We start from the raw sequence: 16,093 nt of genomic DNA, 5'->3' as shown, positions 1-16,093 counted from the left end.
GGAGCACAGGCTCCGGACACGCAGGCCCAGCAGCCATGGCTCACGGACCCAGCCGCTCCGCGGCACGTGGGATCCTCCCGGACTGGGGCACGAACCCGTGTCCCCTGCATCGGCAGGCGAACTCTCAACCACTGCGCCACCAGGGAAGCCCTGCTAGTCACACTTTTTAAGGTTGTCCTTCAAGCTTATCTCTGAGGATTCTTAGAGCCGGGGGAACAGGGGCTGGCAGAGTGCAGCCCGTGGGCAGACCTGGCCCTCTGCCTGTTGGTGTAAGGCTGAGGCTCTGGTAGAGGGGACCAGCGCTGTGACCGCTGGGGACCCAGAGGGGTGCTCCCCTCCAGCCTGGGGTTGCTACCCGGGCCTGTACTGGTGGCCTCCTTGCCTGCCAGGCATTCCAGCTGTGGCAACTCAGGAGTCACTGAGCCCCCAGCAAGCTGCCCGAATTGAGACCACTGGGCTCGCGGGATGAGAGGAGGGTGCACTGAGATCTGGGGGTCCCTGGGGCAAAAAGTGCAACTGACTTAGGCTTCCCCCACTTTCCTGGCTCCAGCCTTCGGCCCCTCTGTTTCTCTTCAGGAGTTGACAGCAGGCGTGTGGGTGATGACACCCGGCCCCCCCCCACCCCCGTGGCTTCCCTCCTGCGGCACCACTGTTCCTGAGCGTCCATTGCCCCAATTTGTCAGCATGTTTCTTTAACAGAACTAAGAAACAACGTCTGAGGCAGACGTCCCTTCGTTTACTTCTGCTTCTTCTTAAATGTGTTATACGATAATACACTTTAAAATATGTATTTTAACATATATCTTATATAATAGGATATATACTATAAAACAATGTATATTTATAAAACAAATATTTTATATATTTAATTTTATATAAATAATGCATATATGTATAGCATCTCTATAAATTAAATATATCGAACATATAATAGATAATATTTTTATTTTGATTATTTCATAGCTGAATTTTTAGTTTAACTGTATAATATTTGACCCATATAAGGCAACACCTGCGACGTGAATGGACCCACCAAGGAGCACAAGGTCAGTCACTGCTGGTCCGCGTGCTGCTTCCAGCCTGAGTTGTCCATCCATGTGCCGTCTTGAAGACACTATTGTCACATACATTCCTATCCCTAAACGACACATAATTTAGTTTTATTTGTTTTTGAGCTAAACAGGGTGCCTTTGTACTATATGGCATTTTCTCTGACTCACTTTTTACACATAGTTTTCTTAGAACGCCGTTTCTGAGGTTCATTCGTGACGTTGCTGTGTGGCATTCTGTTGGGCACACCTGTTGCACTTTATCCTCCCTCTCTTTCCTCCTAGTGTTGCTGTGAGCATCCTTGGATGCGTCCTCAGCATGTGAGCAGACCTCCCTGGGGAGGATGCCCGTGCTGGGGTGGCTGCGCCGTGCTCGCAGACGTGCCACTTTCAGGTGGCAGATCATTTTCCAGCAAAAGAAGCTTACACTTCCACTACCTTAGCTTAGATCCTCAACAGGAACTTGGAACTATCAGAGTTCTTAATTCTGGCAAAATGGGTGTAAGATGGTATTTTATCGGGGGTCTTAATTTGCATTTTCCTGCTACTAATGAAATTGAGAATCTTTTCATGTGTTTATGCACCACTGGGGTTTCTTCTTTTGCATTTTACCTATTCGTGTCTTTTTACTGGTTTTTAAATTTTTATTGTGTAATATATGATACATGTAAATAACACAGTATGTTTCAAGGGTGTATGTTAGGAAGTGTAACAACAGAACCAGCACCCAGGAGACCCCACCCAACTCAAGCATAGAGCATTTCTGATATGAGCACAATGTTATTGGTGTGCGGTGTTACTTTGTTTTTCAGTTTTTAGTAACCTTATTACTAACTCCTTGCTGGTTAGTCATTGTGTTAGTAGTTGTGTTACCAGTATGTGACTTGTCTTTTTGCTTTCTGGACAGAACTATTTAATTTTAGTGTGAGGAAATGGTACAATGTTTTATTTTCACATTGCCTTGGTGAGTTTTTCGTTGAGGCATAAATGACCTGTAACATTGAGCTGCTCTTACGTTTGCCGACGCGTCTGTCGGCTCTTGGCTCACCTTTCTTCCGTCCCCCTCACATGTCCCTTCTAAGGCCCTCTCTCTTCTCCCTCAAATTGTTCTTCAGAAGTTCTTTAAGGGCAGGTCCGGTAATAGTCAACTCAGCTTTTACTTAAAAATGTTTATTTCACGCTCACTCTCGAAACATGGTTTGGCCAAGTACAGAAATAGAAATGGAAGCAGGTCTTCTCTGCTGTTCTGGGGTCTTCTGCCTTCCATACCTGCTGTGTGGGTCTGACTTTCCTTCCTTTGGAGTGAGATGTCTGATCTCTGGCTCTTTTTCAGATTTTCTCTTTTTCTTTGGTACACTGCTGTTTTACTACCCCATGTTGGATTTCTTTTTGTTTATCCTATTTGGGCTACATTTAACTTTTGTCTGGATTCTTTTATCAGTTCTGAGACACATTGTCACCTGCTGATTCCCTCTGACAGTGAGTCCCCTCCCCCCCCCACCTTCCCCCTCCGTCCCTCCTCCCCCTCCTCCTTTGGGGACCGATTGAACTTTGTAGACCGAGCATTTCCATCTCCCCTTTTCTATTCATCTCCGTGTCTCTGTGTGTAGGGCTCTGCATAATTTCTTAAGCTTTCTCTTCCAATTTTCTAGTTGTTTCATTATCTTTACAAAGATTCTGATTGCCTTGTGATCTTTTTTTTGCGGTACGCGGGCCTCTCACTGCTGTGGCCTCTCCCGTTGCGGAGCACAGGCTCTGGACGCGCAGGCTCAGCGGCCATGGCTCACGGGCCCAGCCGCTCCGCGGCATGTGGGATCTTCCAGGACCGGGGCATGAACCCGCGTCCCCTGCATCGGCAGGCGGACTCTCAACCACTGTGCCACCAGGGAAGCCCGCCTTGTGATCTTTGATGAGGAGTGGATATTTGCTTACTCTTAATCTGAAAACAAACAAAAAAGACAGTGAGCATAAGCTGAGAATACTTTCCTTCAGAGAGGATGTCCGTTTGCTGCTCTTGGGAACTATGGATGGTACCAAGTTGGGGCCATTTCCATCTCAGGTTCAGCCGTGTCCACCCTCCCCCAGCCCACAGTCACCTTCCCCCGAAGCAACCCTGCCTTTGAGTGTCTTACTACTCTTCGCTCTGTTTTCAGGGTTCTCTTACACACACGCGCGCACACACACACACACACACACACACACATACACACTCTAGTTTCCATCAATTACTGCAAACTCCAGCAGTGCAACAAAAATTATATATTATGAAAGAGCTAGTTGTTCCACTGCAAGAGGGCCTTCCCGAGGGTGTGGTCTGCTACACGGCCAAGGGCAGAGCCATCTCTGGGGCATTTCTCGTGGGCCATCTTCATGTTGTCGTGCCAGCCCCTCTCTCCTCTTCCTTCTTCCCAGGTCTCCTGCCACCTCATTTTCTGGCTTCTTCTCTGCATCTCCCCACCAACCCCGCCCCCGACCCCATCTGGAGTCTTCTCAGTTTTGTGCAGAGCAGTTCAGCGTCCTCAGCCTCTGGACTCAACCCTGAGCGTCCGTCTGCGGGTTCAGAAGAGTGAGCAAGTGAAAGGCAGGCACTGTCTCTATCAGGGTCAGCCTGCCTCAGACGGCAGTTCATTTTAAAGGTGGCTTTTAGCCATTATTTCCTTTCCTAACAGAGAGTCATCTGTAATATAGTTTGTAGTTAGTAGTTACACCCATGTGCCTTCAGTGGCAGAAATTAGAATGAATGATGTGTGTGCATTTCTCAATGTACATAAATGCAGTTCAGAAAAAACTCCTGTTATAAATGATGTCATCTTCACTCAGATGACCCTAATTCGGGGAATGTCTGCTTTTATCTTATACCTTTAACAGAAAGCGTTAATTTTAGATCTAATTTCATTCACTTGGTAAGAATCTACTGGTCCCTCTTTTGTGCCTGAGGGCCACAGTGGGGGACAAAACAAAGCAAAACCCCCCACACAGAGCTCACATCTTGGTGGGGACCCAGCACTTGGCACTCACCACGGACACAGAAGCCACTGAAAGTGACCAGCCCTGAGCAGAGTGACGGAGGGCGGGGTCGGGGAAGGCCTGGCCGACCTGAGCGAAGCCAGCGTGAGCCACGTGGAGACTGGGGGAACACTCCCAGCTGGGAGGACAGCCAGTGCCGCGGCTCTGAGTGCACTGCTCTTGGAGTATTTACAGATGAACTCTAGTCTGAGACTAAACCCATTCTTGCCCACACATCTGTCTTTCAGGTATCCGAGACGTGTCTAAATGGAGCGAGAAAACGAGAAAGCCTCTGGAAGCCCTCTATGGGTTCGACTACTTTTCCAGAACCTGTGAAAAGTGGGTGGATGGCATAAAACAGTTTAAGCATCTTCCAGATGGTAGGTTACATGAGCTATTTAACAGTCCCTCTGCTCATTAGAGAGGCTGCTTGAGTCCCCCAGATGCTCGACGATTCCTCGGGGATTAATGCGCTCGCCCACTGTCCTTCCACAGTGATGTGTGAACAGAGGGTGCTGGTGATCGTGTACAATGCGAGTTCTTGTGTGATAGACCCGCCTTGCACCAGAGACAGACCATGTGTACAAAGGGTCACATTGTTGAGTCTCTTATAGCAGACTGTTCTTTTTCCTTTGAATCCTTTGTGTGTATGATGGCAAAATCATTCTCCAGAAGCCTCAGATACTCTTCACTTTCTAATTCCAGGATGGGTAATTAGAAAACAGACACCAGATTTTCTCTTTTTCACGTTTAGAGGTGTCACCCCACTACATCCTCTGGTACTAGGACAGAAAAGGAGGGATTCTCTGTCATGACCTTCAGCCCCAGAAGAATTAGTATGAGGAAGAAAGTATTCAGTCCTTTCCCAAGTTCCGAGCTAAGTTGTGTCACTTTAGCCGTGACAGATGTCTTCCTGTCTTTATCTGAAAAATTAACATGGTTTCCAATAACAGGAAGAATTGACATCCTGAAGAGAAATTCTGAATTAAAGTCTATTTTTTATAGCTATTTACATTTGTAGTCTCTCACTTTTCTAATTGCTAAAAGAATCGAGACTAGGTAAGATCTAATCTTGAAGCACATTCAGTTACAAAATTGTTGTGATTCAGGTACCAGTTTGGTCTATTCAGTAATCATTTCCAGAATGAGTCATCTGTCAAAACTTTCATAATGAGAAGGACATTTGGAAATGTTACTTTTTTGGTTTAAGTTCAAAACAGCAAGTATATCCTGTTCAAATGCGGTATCCACCCATAGAAACAGGTCCTTGAAATGTATTTCAGGAGAATGAAAAGACAACTACAGACTGGAAGAAAATATTTGCTAAAGGACTTGTATCCAAATATACAAAAAACTCTTAAAACTGAACAAGAAGAAAACAACCCGAATAAAAGATGGGCCAGACAACAACGCAATCCCACTGTACACATCTTAGAGTAGCCACACAGAGGAATTTTAGGACAGTGAAAATGCTCTGTATAATATCATCATTGCGTCCACATCATTATGCATTTGTTCAGACCCACCAAATGTGTCCACCAAGAGTGTGTGCCTGGGGAATACCCCGGACTCAGGGAGGTGATGGCGCATTAGTGCAGGTTCATCTGTTGTAAGAAGTGTCTGACGGGGTATCGACGATGGAGGAGGTTGTGCGTGTGTGGGGTTAGGGGTATGTGGGAGCTCTCTGCCTCCCACTCAGTCCTGCTGTAACCCTAAAACTCTAAAAAATGCAGTCTGTTAAAGAGAGAAAGTGAGGGAGAAAGTGTCATGATACAGAGAATCTGGAAGTGTATGAATCGTCTTACAGCAGGGCTGTTAACAAACTTCTTATCTCCCTTCAGTACTGATTCCTTTGACAGGAGCCCTTTTCTTGTACTCAAGGTTATGGCTGCTCAGTTCAGTTTAGGGATTAATCGCCAGATTTGGAGTTAGGCCCAGGGGTGGATTCTGGCTTTGCCACATGGCTGCTGTTTGAGTGGGTTCAGGCAGATCACTTAGCCTCTCGAGCAGCAGTTCTGGGTCTGTGAACTGGAGGTACTGGGAACTACCCCAGGAAGCTGTTGTGAGGATTATATACGTGAGGTGAGGTGTTTTTATACATACGCACGTGTATATAAAGTATGTGAGGTTTTGTGTACCATGTGAGGTTATATATATGAGGTTTTATATACTGTGAGATTACATACGTGAGGTTTTATATATATATTCTATGTGAGGTTATATATGTGAGGCTTCATATATATATTTTATGTGAGATTATATATGTGAGATTATACACTATACATGAGGTTATATATGTGAGGTTTTATATGTATTATTATATGGGAGGTTATATCATGTGAGGTTACGTACGCTCGGCTTTGGTACAGTACCAACTACAGGGTGAGCACTTAGTAAAAAGTTACCACTACTATTGTAAAAATACTTGATTTACGAGCAGTTGTACCTACCGTATGAGTTATAGCCTGCACCTCCTGTGGCTCACGGGTGCCGAGTCACTGGGACGGCTCCTGACACGCGGTGTGGGCTCGGGAACACTGGCGTTAATCGCCACGGGGCTGCTCGGTGGCGGTGCGGCCCCCCCCAGGGCCAGCAGGCGGTGACCCCCACCCAAGAGGAGGGAGGAGCCACTGCCTGGACAGCACCCGGGGACCCCAGCTTTCTCAGGGCAGCTGGGGAGGACAGGGCTAGGTCTGGGGTGCCTACTGGGAGCAGGGCGCCTCCTCTTAGCGGTACAGCCACCCCGGGGATGTATGATTGTCCCTGATCAACCGAGAGAGGCCAAAAAACTCATGGAGTTAGGGCACCCTCAAGATATCCCCAACAGGAAATGGCAGGACAGGAAGTGGAGCCTGACTTGTGCCATGTGAGCCTTAGAAATGCTGTCACACATCAGGGTGAGGGCCTCTGTCAGGGATGTGGGGGCGGGAGGGATGGACAGCAGCTTCTGCACAGCTGCAGTTGTAGCTTCACCATAAGGGACACAGGCTTGAGGGCCAGAGGGCCCCACTGAAGACACTATTTCAAGGGAGGAGCATTTCAGGTAGCAAGCGCTTACCATTGTTTGGCAGACAGCGAACGGCCCCACGTAATATAGAGACTTGTAGGGTTTTTGTTTGTTTTAACTACTGTTTTCCATGAATTATGAATTTAAACCAGGCAAGAGTGCTTGTTCACTAGTAGAGCTTAAAAGAAAAAAGCCAGGAGACAAACAGGAAAGGAAACCCAAAGAATGTTAGAGCTGGAAGGCACTCAGACCCCGACTGATCCAGGCCAGTCTCGTAGAGATGGATGCTAAGGGCTGGGGGCAGCTTGTCCGCGCTCTGCCCCTCCCCACCCCGAGGAGGGTCACGGGAAAGCAGAGTCTCCGTGTCTTTCAGGTAACATCTGTCGGCACCTGCTGCCCCTGGTTCAGTGCCCCACCCTAATCGTGCACGGTGAGAAGGATCCTCTGGTCCCGAGCTTCCATGCCGACTTCATACACAAACACGTGAAGGGGTCACGGTGAGTCCGGCGTGAGCCAGCACTCTGCCCTGGGGGCTTGGGAGGTAAACGGGAGAAGCTGTAGAGAGAGAGCATGCAGGTTGGGTTTTTCAGGTGCATCCCGCCCAAGAGGAGGGATTTTTTCCCCGTGTGAACCAACAGTCCTGCTGTATTTAGGGAACAGGGGGCCGAGGAGCCCTGGAATCCGAGGGCAGGAGCTCTGAGGGCTGCAGCACATCAACCTAAACAGTCACCTGTCATTTGGGAACTTTCGTTATAAAAGCACTACTCACCCAGTAAAGAAAGTTTGTAAAATCAAAAGAAGAAAGTAAATCGCCTGTTGCTTACCATCCATTTAAATACCTCCATTAATAGCATTTTTGTGTACTACTCCTCTCTAGTTTTTTTTAACATAGATACAATCATATTCAACTCTGATTCCTGCTTTTTTCCCACTTAAAATTATGTTGTAAACTTTTCGTGTTATTTCAGCCTTAAATATGTACACATCAGAGGAGAACCTGTTATTCAGAATCACAAAACAGCAGCGTCTGCCAAGCCAGCTGTGTTGGTGGCCCATTCGATTAAATGGCAGAGACACGTTCCTTGTCTGTGTAGCCCTGTTTCTGCCAACCAGCCTGGGGATGCCAGAGAACCTAATAAGACATGTCAGCAGAAATTCTGTTCTTCAATCCCATTTGTTTTTATATGGAACAGAAATTTATAATTTAAATACTTTGGCTGACACGGGAGCCAGCTTCTGCTGGTGCTTATATCAAGATGAAAATTCCACGTTGAGCAAGCTCAGAATTTCCTTGATATGCAGTGATGCACATCCTGAAGGAGAAGATAGGGTGTGACCAGGAGGCGGTGGCCTGGCTTTGTTTTTTTTAAGCAAACCTACTGGAAAATAAACACCCAAGTGATCCCTTCAGAGACTGTATGTATATGAATTCCAGAGATGCTGTCATTACTCAGGACATCTTTGGAATTTTATAGAATTCTTTGGAAATTGGCGTTGTTAGTGACCTAAGAACATCCTCCCTCCCCCACCGCCCAGACCGCCTCTATGAGCCGATTCCAATGCCCACTGCAGGCCAGCACTGCCTGGCATGTCTGTAGTGGTCCCTGAGCTGAGAGTTCCCACAGTCCAGCAGGGAAAGTAGAAACAGTTCCTCTACCTCCTAATCATACTATTTATTCCATGACAGATTTTAACAAATGTCTCAGAATTTTTAAATGTGGGAGACATGCTTCTTATTCTGCAGTAAAATAGCATTAGTATAAACCTGTCTGATTCCTATGTCCAAATAGCATTTTATATTTTAAAAGGCATTTCACATATGATATCTGATTACATACTTCACAGCAACCTTATGGAAAAAGATTTTGTCCCAATTTACAGATGAGAAAATCAAGGCTGAGACGTGTTAAGTAATCTTCCAAGGTTGCATGGCTAGTAAACGAACAAATCCTAGGGTTTTTTCCTCCTAATATAGTGCTTTCCCCCCACAGCACAGCTGCCTCTCATAAACATACTCTTATTTTAATATGATGGTAAGATACCTATATTATATACTTGCTGACCTGGTTAATTGTCTTCTAGCTTCAGAAATGACAGGTTCAGAAATGACACTGAGGCTCATGATAAATGCAGTGTGTTCCCTTAGAGAGCCAGGTTCAGTAAAAGTCTGCAAGAAAGTTTAATTTAGGAATTCTGTTCCAGACCCAGCTCCTAGCAACAGAATACGTCAATATGGGAGAAAAATATTCCCTTGCCATTCAGATGTTAATGGTTTTAGTACACTCTCTTATGGAAGGTCATTTTCTTAGAGCAGGATTCTTTGGAAAAAATGAGTTGAGAGTAAAGTGTTACACTTGCTCCCTTCCTCTGCCAGAAGAGCCCTTTATGTCGGGCATGAACCTAAAACACGGTGTTTAATTCTGGACCCACAAAAAGAGGGTTGATTCCTTGAGCACCAAGGTCCCCCTCCAACGCTGTGCACAGGCCTTCTGACCCCAGGGGAGCAGCTCCGAGTGCAGGTGCTTCCGACGAGCTTGGGGTTTCATTTCCTTGCCAGGTACGTTTATAATGAAAGAATGAACAGGCACAAGTCTGCTGCCTCAAAGATTGTACTACAAATAGATAATCAGGTGTGAAACAGATTCCTTTCTCTCCTAGAAGGGGGCGGAGTGCAGGCTGTGTGTTCAGCACGCCCACTTCCTGCCTGTGACAATTTGTCTCTCTCTGTTCTCTTTGCTGGAGAAGAATCACAGCATCTCCTGGAGACAGAGGCCTCAGAGATCACTCAAGTTCAATGATTTTAGATTTTGTTTTTAGGCAGTTGAGCCCTTCCTCCTAACAAACTCTTCTGCAGAAGTCCCAGATACAAAGCATAAGATAGTGGTCGCTGTGATTATCCCCCACTCGGCCAGCCCTCCCTCCTAGATCGCACAGCACTGACACCGCAGCAGGCCCACTTCCTGCCTGTGACAATTTGTCTCTCTCTGTTCTCTTTGCTGGAGAAGAATCACAGCATCTCCTGGAGACAGAGGCCTCAGAGATCACTCAAGTTCAATGATTTTAGATTTTGTTTTTAGGCAGTTGAGCCCTTCCTCCTAACAAACTCTTCTGCAGAAGTCCCAGATACAAAGCATAAGATAGTGGTCGCTGTGATTATCCCCCACTCGGCCAGCCCTCCCTCCTAGATCGCACAGCACTGACACCGCCGCCTGCCTGTCTAGCCAGCCTGTGCTTGAGCGCCTCCAGTTGCCAAGCACGCCTGGTCCTTGGGGCCCCCCAGCTTGCTGTCACAGTTGGCGCCGAGCAGAGCCTGCGCCCTTTGGACCCTTCGGGGCTGGCGTGGACGGGCCCCTGGAAGCAGGGGCTGATCTGGCTCAGGAGAGGGTGTGGCTTCACGGAGGGTGTGACCACCGCGCTGCAGTGGAGACACGGGGTGCTCGCCGTGCATGGTCGTCAGCTCCAGCTGCTGTGACAAAGACCGCACACTGGGCAGCTGAAACTATGGACATTGAGGCCCTCACAGTCTGGAGGCTGGACGTCCAAGATCAAGGTGGCACGGGGTTGGTCTGTCCTGAGGTCTCTCTCCTTGGTGTGCAGGTGCACGTTCTCCCTGTGTCCTCACACGGTCGTTCCCTCTGTGTGGGTGTCTGTGTCCTGATCTCCTCTCCTAAGGACACCCATCAGATTAGATTAGGGCCACCTGTGTGACCTCACTTTAACATAATACCTCTTTAAAGACCTGATATCTAAGCACGGTCACACTCTGAGGTACTGGGGTTAGGACTTCAACATGCGAATTGGGGGGCACGGCTCAGCCCACAACAGTACGTTTCTGAGGAGGTTCTCAGATCTCAGGAATTGGGGGTCCCGCAGAGATCAGGATCTGGGTTCAGACCCGGCTACGCGTGACCAGCCCCTTGCCCCTTCCCTGCCTGGCCAGGGCCACCCAGCCTCCAGGCACAGCTTGGCTGTCTCTGCTCCTCCACTTACCATTCTGAGGCCACGCGGCCCCTTGCTGGCACCTTAGTAGCAGCAGCGAGCAGGCAAGCCTCTGTCCCGGACGCTGTCTAGTTTGGCCTCTCAAAGCACTTGGTACACAGTGAAAGGAAGAATGCGAGCATCGCACGGCCACATCTACGGGTGGCAGGGGTCCCTGAGTGGTGACTCAGGCCCAGAAAGTGCGTTGTGGAGTCCACCTGCAGGTTCTGGGGCCAGAGAACAGACCCGGCAGGAGAGGACGAGGGCCAGAGTCCACGTGTGCAGAGAGGTGGGGCCTTGGGCTCTGTGTCGGCCAGAGGGGAGGGGTGGGAAACGGAGTTGCACCTGGAGACCAGAGTTGGGGTTTGGGGGCCCTGAGCAGCATTCGCAGCCGCGGTGGCTACAGCACAGCAGGGGCTCAGATGGACCTGGGGGGTCGGGGGCTGGTGATGAATCGTGCGCATAAGCAGCTGGGTGCGTTTCTGTACCTCTCTTTCCTGTGTGTCACATGGGGATGGTGATGCCTGTCATCTCAGATAACTTTCTGTGGAATGAATGGGGATGTATGTGCACGTTCAGACGAATAAGAACTCGGCACACGGTAGCTGCCTTCGTGGATGGAATGCTGGTGTGGGTGTAGGTGGTCTGGGGCCCAGGAGACAGCAGGGTGGAGCTTGATGGGCAGTCAGGCGCATTGCCCTCGGTCAGCTGTACGTCTGCACACACACGTACTTATATACATGTGTGGACATGTAATATATCTATAGCGAGAGAGGATTGATTTACTATGGGAGTAAGGCATTGGCTCGTGCAGCTACAGAGGCTGAGAAGTCCAAGATCTGCAGTCAGCAGCTGGAGGCCCAGGAGAGCTCATGCTATGGTTCAGTCTGACGCTGAAGACCCGAGAACCAGAAAGAGCTGAGGTTGCAGTTCGAGTCTGAAGGCAGGAAAAAGCCAGTGTCCCAGTTTGAAGACAGGCAGGAGGAGTTCCTCTTGCTCAGGGGAGGGTCAGCCTTTTGTGCTATTCGGGCCGTCAACTGATTGGATGAGGCCCACCCACGTGGGGAGGGCAGTCTGCTGTGCTCAGTCTGTTGATTCAGATGTGACTCTCATCCCGAAACACCCTCACACACACACCCAGAATCATGTCTGACCAAATGTCTGGGCACCTGTGGCTCAGCCAAGTTGACACATAAATCCAACCCTGGTGGAGGGCAGCTGGCAGGAGCTGTCCTCAGAGGTCATGGCCTGGCGGTGGTAGCGCTAAGGGTGCCTGGGCTCCCCAGGTGGTGGGTCAGGTGCTGGCCTCTGTCTGATCACAGGAGGGAGGAGGGGCCTCGCTCTGCAGTTTCTTGGCCTTGTCCAGTCTGGCCAGCGGTGGGAAGATGGCCCCAGACCTCCAAGGTGGGCAGGGGCGTGGCGTGCCCCTGCGGGCGCGAAGTAAAAAGGTCTTGTGCTGGCAGCAGGTTCGTTCCCGTTCCGTAGAGAGGGGGCCTGGCAGACACCGAAGGAAGGGGGACGCACCCCCCTCAGCTGCCCGGATGACCCTTCCCACCCCCTCCTCAGCTGCCGTTTCTAGTTCCTCCTCTCTGACTGCAGGCAGCTCGAGAACCCCTTTAAGGCCAGGTTCCAGGATTAACTCCAAACAGGACCAGCCTCATCCTTACAAAGCCGGGTCCTGGTGTCTCACAGTGGGGGGAAGGGGGGGCTCATCCTTTCTAGACAAATCTCACCCATGACATTTTCTAAAATCGTTTTTTTAACACCTTTATTGGAGTATAATTGCTTTACAATGGTGTGTTAGTTTCTGCTGTATAACAAAGTCAATCAGCTATACGTATACATATATCCCCATATCCCCTCCCTCTTGCGTCTCCCTCTCACCCTCCCTATCCCACCCCTCTAGGTGGTCACAGAGCACCGAGCTGATCTCCCTGTGCTATGCGGCTGCCTCCCACTAGCTATCTGTTTTACATTTGGTAGTGTATATATGTCCATGCCACTCTCTCACTTCATCCCAGCTTTCCTTTCCCCCTGCTGTGTCCTCAAGTTCGTTCTCTACGTTTGCATCTTTATTCCTGTCCTGCCCCTAGGTTCGTGAGAACCATTTTTATTTTAGATTCTATATATATGCGTTAGCATACGGTATTTGTTTTTCTCTTTCTGACTTACTTCACTCTGTATGACAGACTCTAGGTCCATCCACCTCACTACCAATAACTCAATTTCGTTTCTTTTTATGGCTGAGTAATATTCCATTGTATATATGTGCCACATCTTCTTTATCCACTCATCTGTTGATGGACACTTAGGTTGCTTCCATGTCCTGGCTGTTGTAAATAGAGCTGCAATGAACATTGTGGTACATGACTCTTTTTTTTTTCTTTTATAAATTTTTATTTATTTTATTTATTTATTTTTGGCTGCATTGGGTCTTCATTGCTGCACGTGTGGGCTTTCTCTAATTGTGGAGAGTGGTGGCTACTCTTCGTTGAGGTGCACACGGGCTTCAGTAGATGTGCTCGCAGGCTCTAGAGCGCAGGCGCACGGGCTTAGTTGCTCCGCGGCATGTGGGATCTTCCCGGACCAGGGCTCGAACCCATGTCCCCTGCATTGGCAGGCGGATTCTTAACCACTGCGCCACCGGGGAAGCCCACATGACTCTTTTTGAATTATGGTTTTCTCAGTGTGTATACCCAGTAGTGGGATTGCTGGGTCGTATGGTAGTTCTATTTTTAGCTTTTTAAGGAAACTCCATACTGTTCTCCATAGTGGCTGTATCAATTTACATTCCCACCAACAGTGCAGGAGGGTTCCCTTTTCTCCACACCCTCTCCAGCATTTATTGTTTGTAGGTTTTTTGATGATGGCCATTCTGACTGGTGTGAGGTGATACCTCATTGTAGTTTTGATTTGCATTTCTCTAATGATTAGTGATGTTGAGCATCCCCCTTCATGTGTTTGTTGGCAATCCATATTTCGTCTTTGGAGAAATGTCTGTTTAGGTCTTCTGCCCATTTTTAGATTGGATGGTTTTTTTGATGTTGAGCTGTATGAGCTGCTTGTATATTTTGGAGATTAATCCTTTGTCAGTTGCTTCGTTTGCAAATATTTTCTCCCATTCTGAGGGTCATCTTTTCGTCTTGTTTATGGTTTCCTTTGCTGTGCAAAAGCTTTTAAGTTTCATTAGGTCCCATTTATTTTTGTTTTTATTTTCATTTCTCTAGGAGGTGGGTCAAAAAGGATCTTGCTGTGATTTATGCCATAGAGTGTACTACCCATGTTTTCCTCTAAGATTTTTATAGTGTCTGGTCTTACATTTAGGTCTAAAATCTCTTTAAGGTAAGAATTTTCCAATTGCAGTCGATTGTGGTCGCCAGCAAATGTAAATAAATTGTCTCCAAGTTGGAGCATTTTGTTGATACGCTGTACGTAACTGGAACCTTCATAACGACTTTCTTACATTGTGAAGCATGATACAGATAGAATAATGGACGAATAGCAAACGTGTATTAAGTGTCTACTGTGCGCCCAGAGATAATTTCATCTTCAGAATAATCCTCTGGGGTGGACACTGTTACTGTCCCCACTTTCCAGGTGAGCAGCTGCAGTTCAGGGAGATGCTGTCACTTGCTGGTAAAGAGCCTAAACTGGTGAGACTGGGTTGTCTCGCCCCCATAATAGCCAGTGTCTTCAGCCTGTTTCTCCTTCACCCACTCGCACGTAGGGAGCATCATCCAAGGACTGTCCAGGAGAGGTGGAGGGAGACTAGAGGGACTTGAATTCCTCAAAAGGTCTAGAGTCACATTTCTTTTTCTAAAGGTGCCAAATGCAGTGAGGAACCTGCCCCAGCAAATAGGATCTAGCATCTACCCCTGAGGGGTCCATCCTCTCCAGCTGAGCCATGTGTCTGGCAGTGGCGAATTTCCTACTCGTTTTCCTGTAAAGTGTGATTGTTTGAACACCACTCTCCATGAGCGTGTGATTTGATCCTTTGTTAATTGGGTGAGAGTCTGGGTCAGCAGCAGTGGCCACACTGCCCTGGCAGCCCCATATTCACACCTGTCCGGGGCAGTGCTGCCCCAAGAGGAGCACACGTCAGGGGTAGTGACCTCCGTATCGGACCCCAGGGAAGGCTGTGTTGAGGACCCCGAAATGACCCGAGCAGCTGCCACGGAGGAGAGCTGTCTTACTCATACCCTCATTCGTCCCTCTGTCTGCCCGTCCCTCTGTCTGCCCGTCCCTCTGTCTGCCCGTCCTCAGTCCAGTGCAGTTCTGAATGTAGATGCCTCGGAACAGGGCTCCCATATTTTTAACGAGGGGCCCAGTTTTTATTTCCTGAGACTGAGATTACTACTGGGAGAACACAAACAGCACTGAGGCTAAAAGACGGGATCGCAGCTGCTGTCTCTCCTTCTTTCTTGGGCGTCTGAACAAATAACAGGAGTGGGTTGGCTCCCCACACAGGAGGACTTGCAGGTTTGGCAGGGTGGGTTCTGCTTCAGAGTCCAGCTTGGTCCACGTTGGAAGGTGCAAGGTATCCCAGACATGCCCTTCTGTGACTGCCAGCATCCTTGGCAGTTGGTTCTTTTCTGTCTCCTGAGAACAGAGGCCGTGACTGTCCCTGTGAGCCCCGTCCCTCTGGAGGGCAGCTGGTCCTTTCTCTGGGGTGGTGCAGCTCATACTTCTTTTCTGAATAGCATTAACGTTGACTTGGAAATGCCCTGGTTATTGTTAATGGCATTATTAACCTTCCCCAAGGCCTCAGAAAGATGCCAGCAACAGATCCTCCTTTCAAGCCAGTGATCTTGATAGTCTGGGTTCCCTCACACACCCCCACTCCCCGTGTGGTTGGTTGCAGGAGGCCCAGCATCGCACAGGGACAGCTCTGTTCCAAGCTCCCTCCTGCCATGCGTCCTCCCTCATGTTCACTGAGGTCCCTAGAGCTCTCAGCTCCCCACCCTGTGGAAAGCACAGAGAAGCAGGAAATGCAGTAACTGGCATTTTGCCCCAGTGTAGAGTCCTTTTTCACTTTTTTTTTTTTTTTTTTTTT

At 48.5% G+C, this 16,093-nt stretch overlaps 1 protein-coding gene across 1 annotated transcript in view; it reads left to right on the top strand.

Annotated features, from left to right (window-relative positions):
• The window catches only part of BPHL (biphenyl hydrolase like), a 22,048-nt gene that overhangs the window by 4,757 nt on the left and 1,198 nt on the right, over positions 1–16,093 (top strand). The window contains exons 4-5 of the mRNA XM_007452096.1: positions 4,304–4,435; positions 7,436–7,559. Coding sequence (XP_007452158.1) covers positions 4,304–4,435; positions 7,436–7,559 — 256 coding nt within the window. The remainder of the gene's footprint in view (positions 1–4,303; positions 4,436–7,435; positions 7,560–16,093) is intronic.

The sequence above is a fragment of the Lipotes vexillifer genome, unplaced genomic scaffold, assembly GCF_000442215.2.
Source record: "Lipotes vexillifer unplaced genomic scaffold, Lipotes_vexillifer_v1.1 scaffold1162, whole genome shotgun sequence".
Lineage (NCBI taxonomy): Eukaryota > Metazoa > Chordata > Mammalia > Artiodactyla > Lipotidae > Lipotes > Lipotes vexillifer.
The sequence above is the reverse complement of the archived record's forward strand: the minus strand, read 5'-3'. Positions and strand labels throughout refer to the sequence as shown.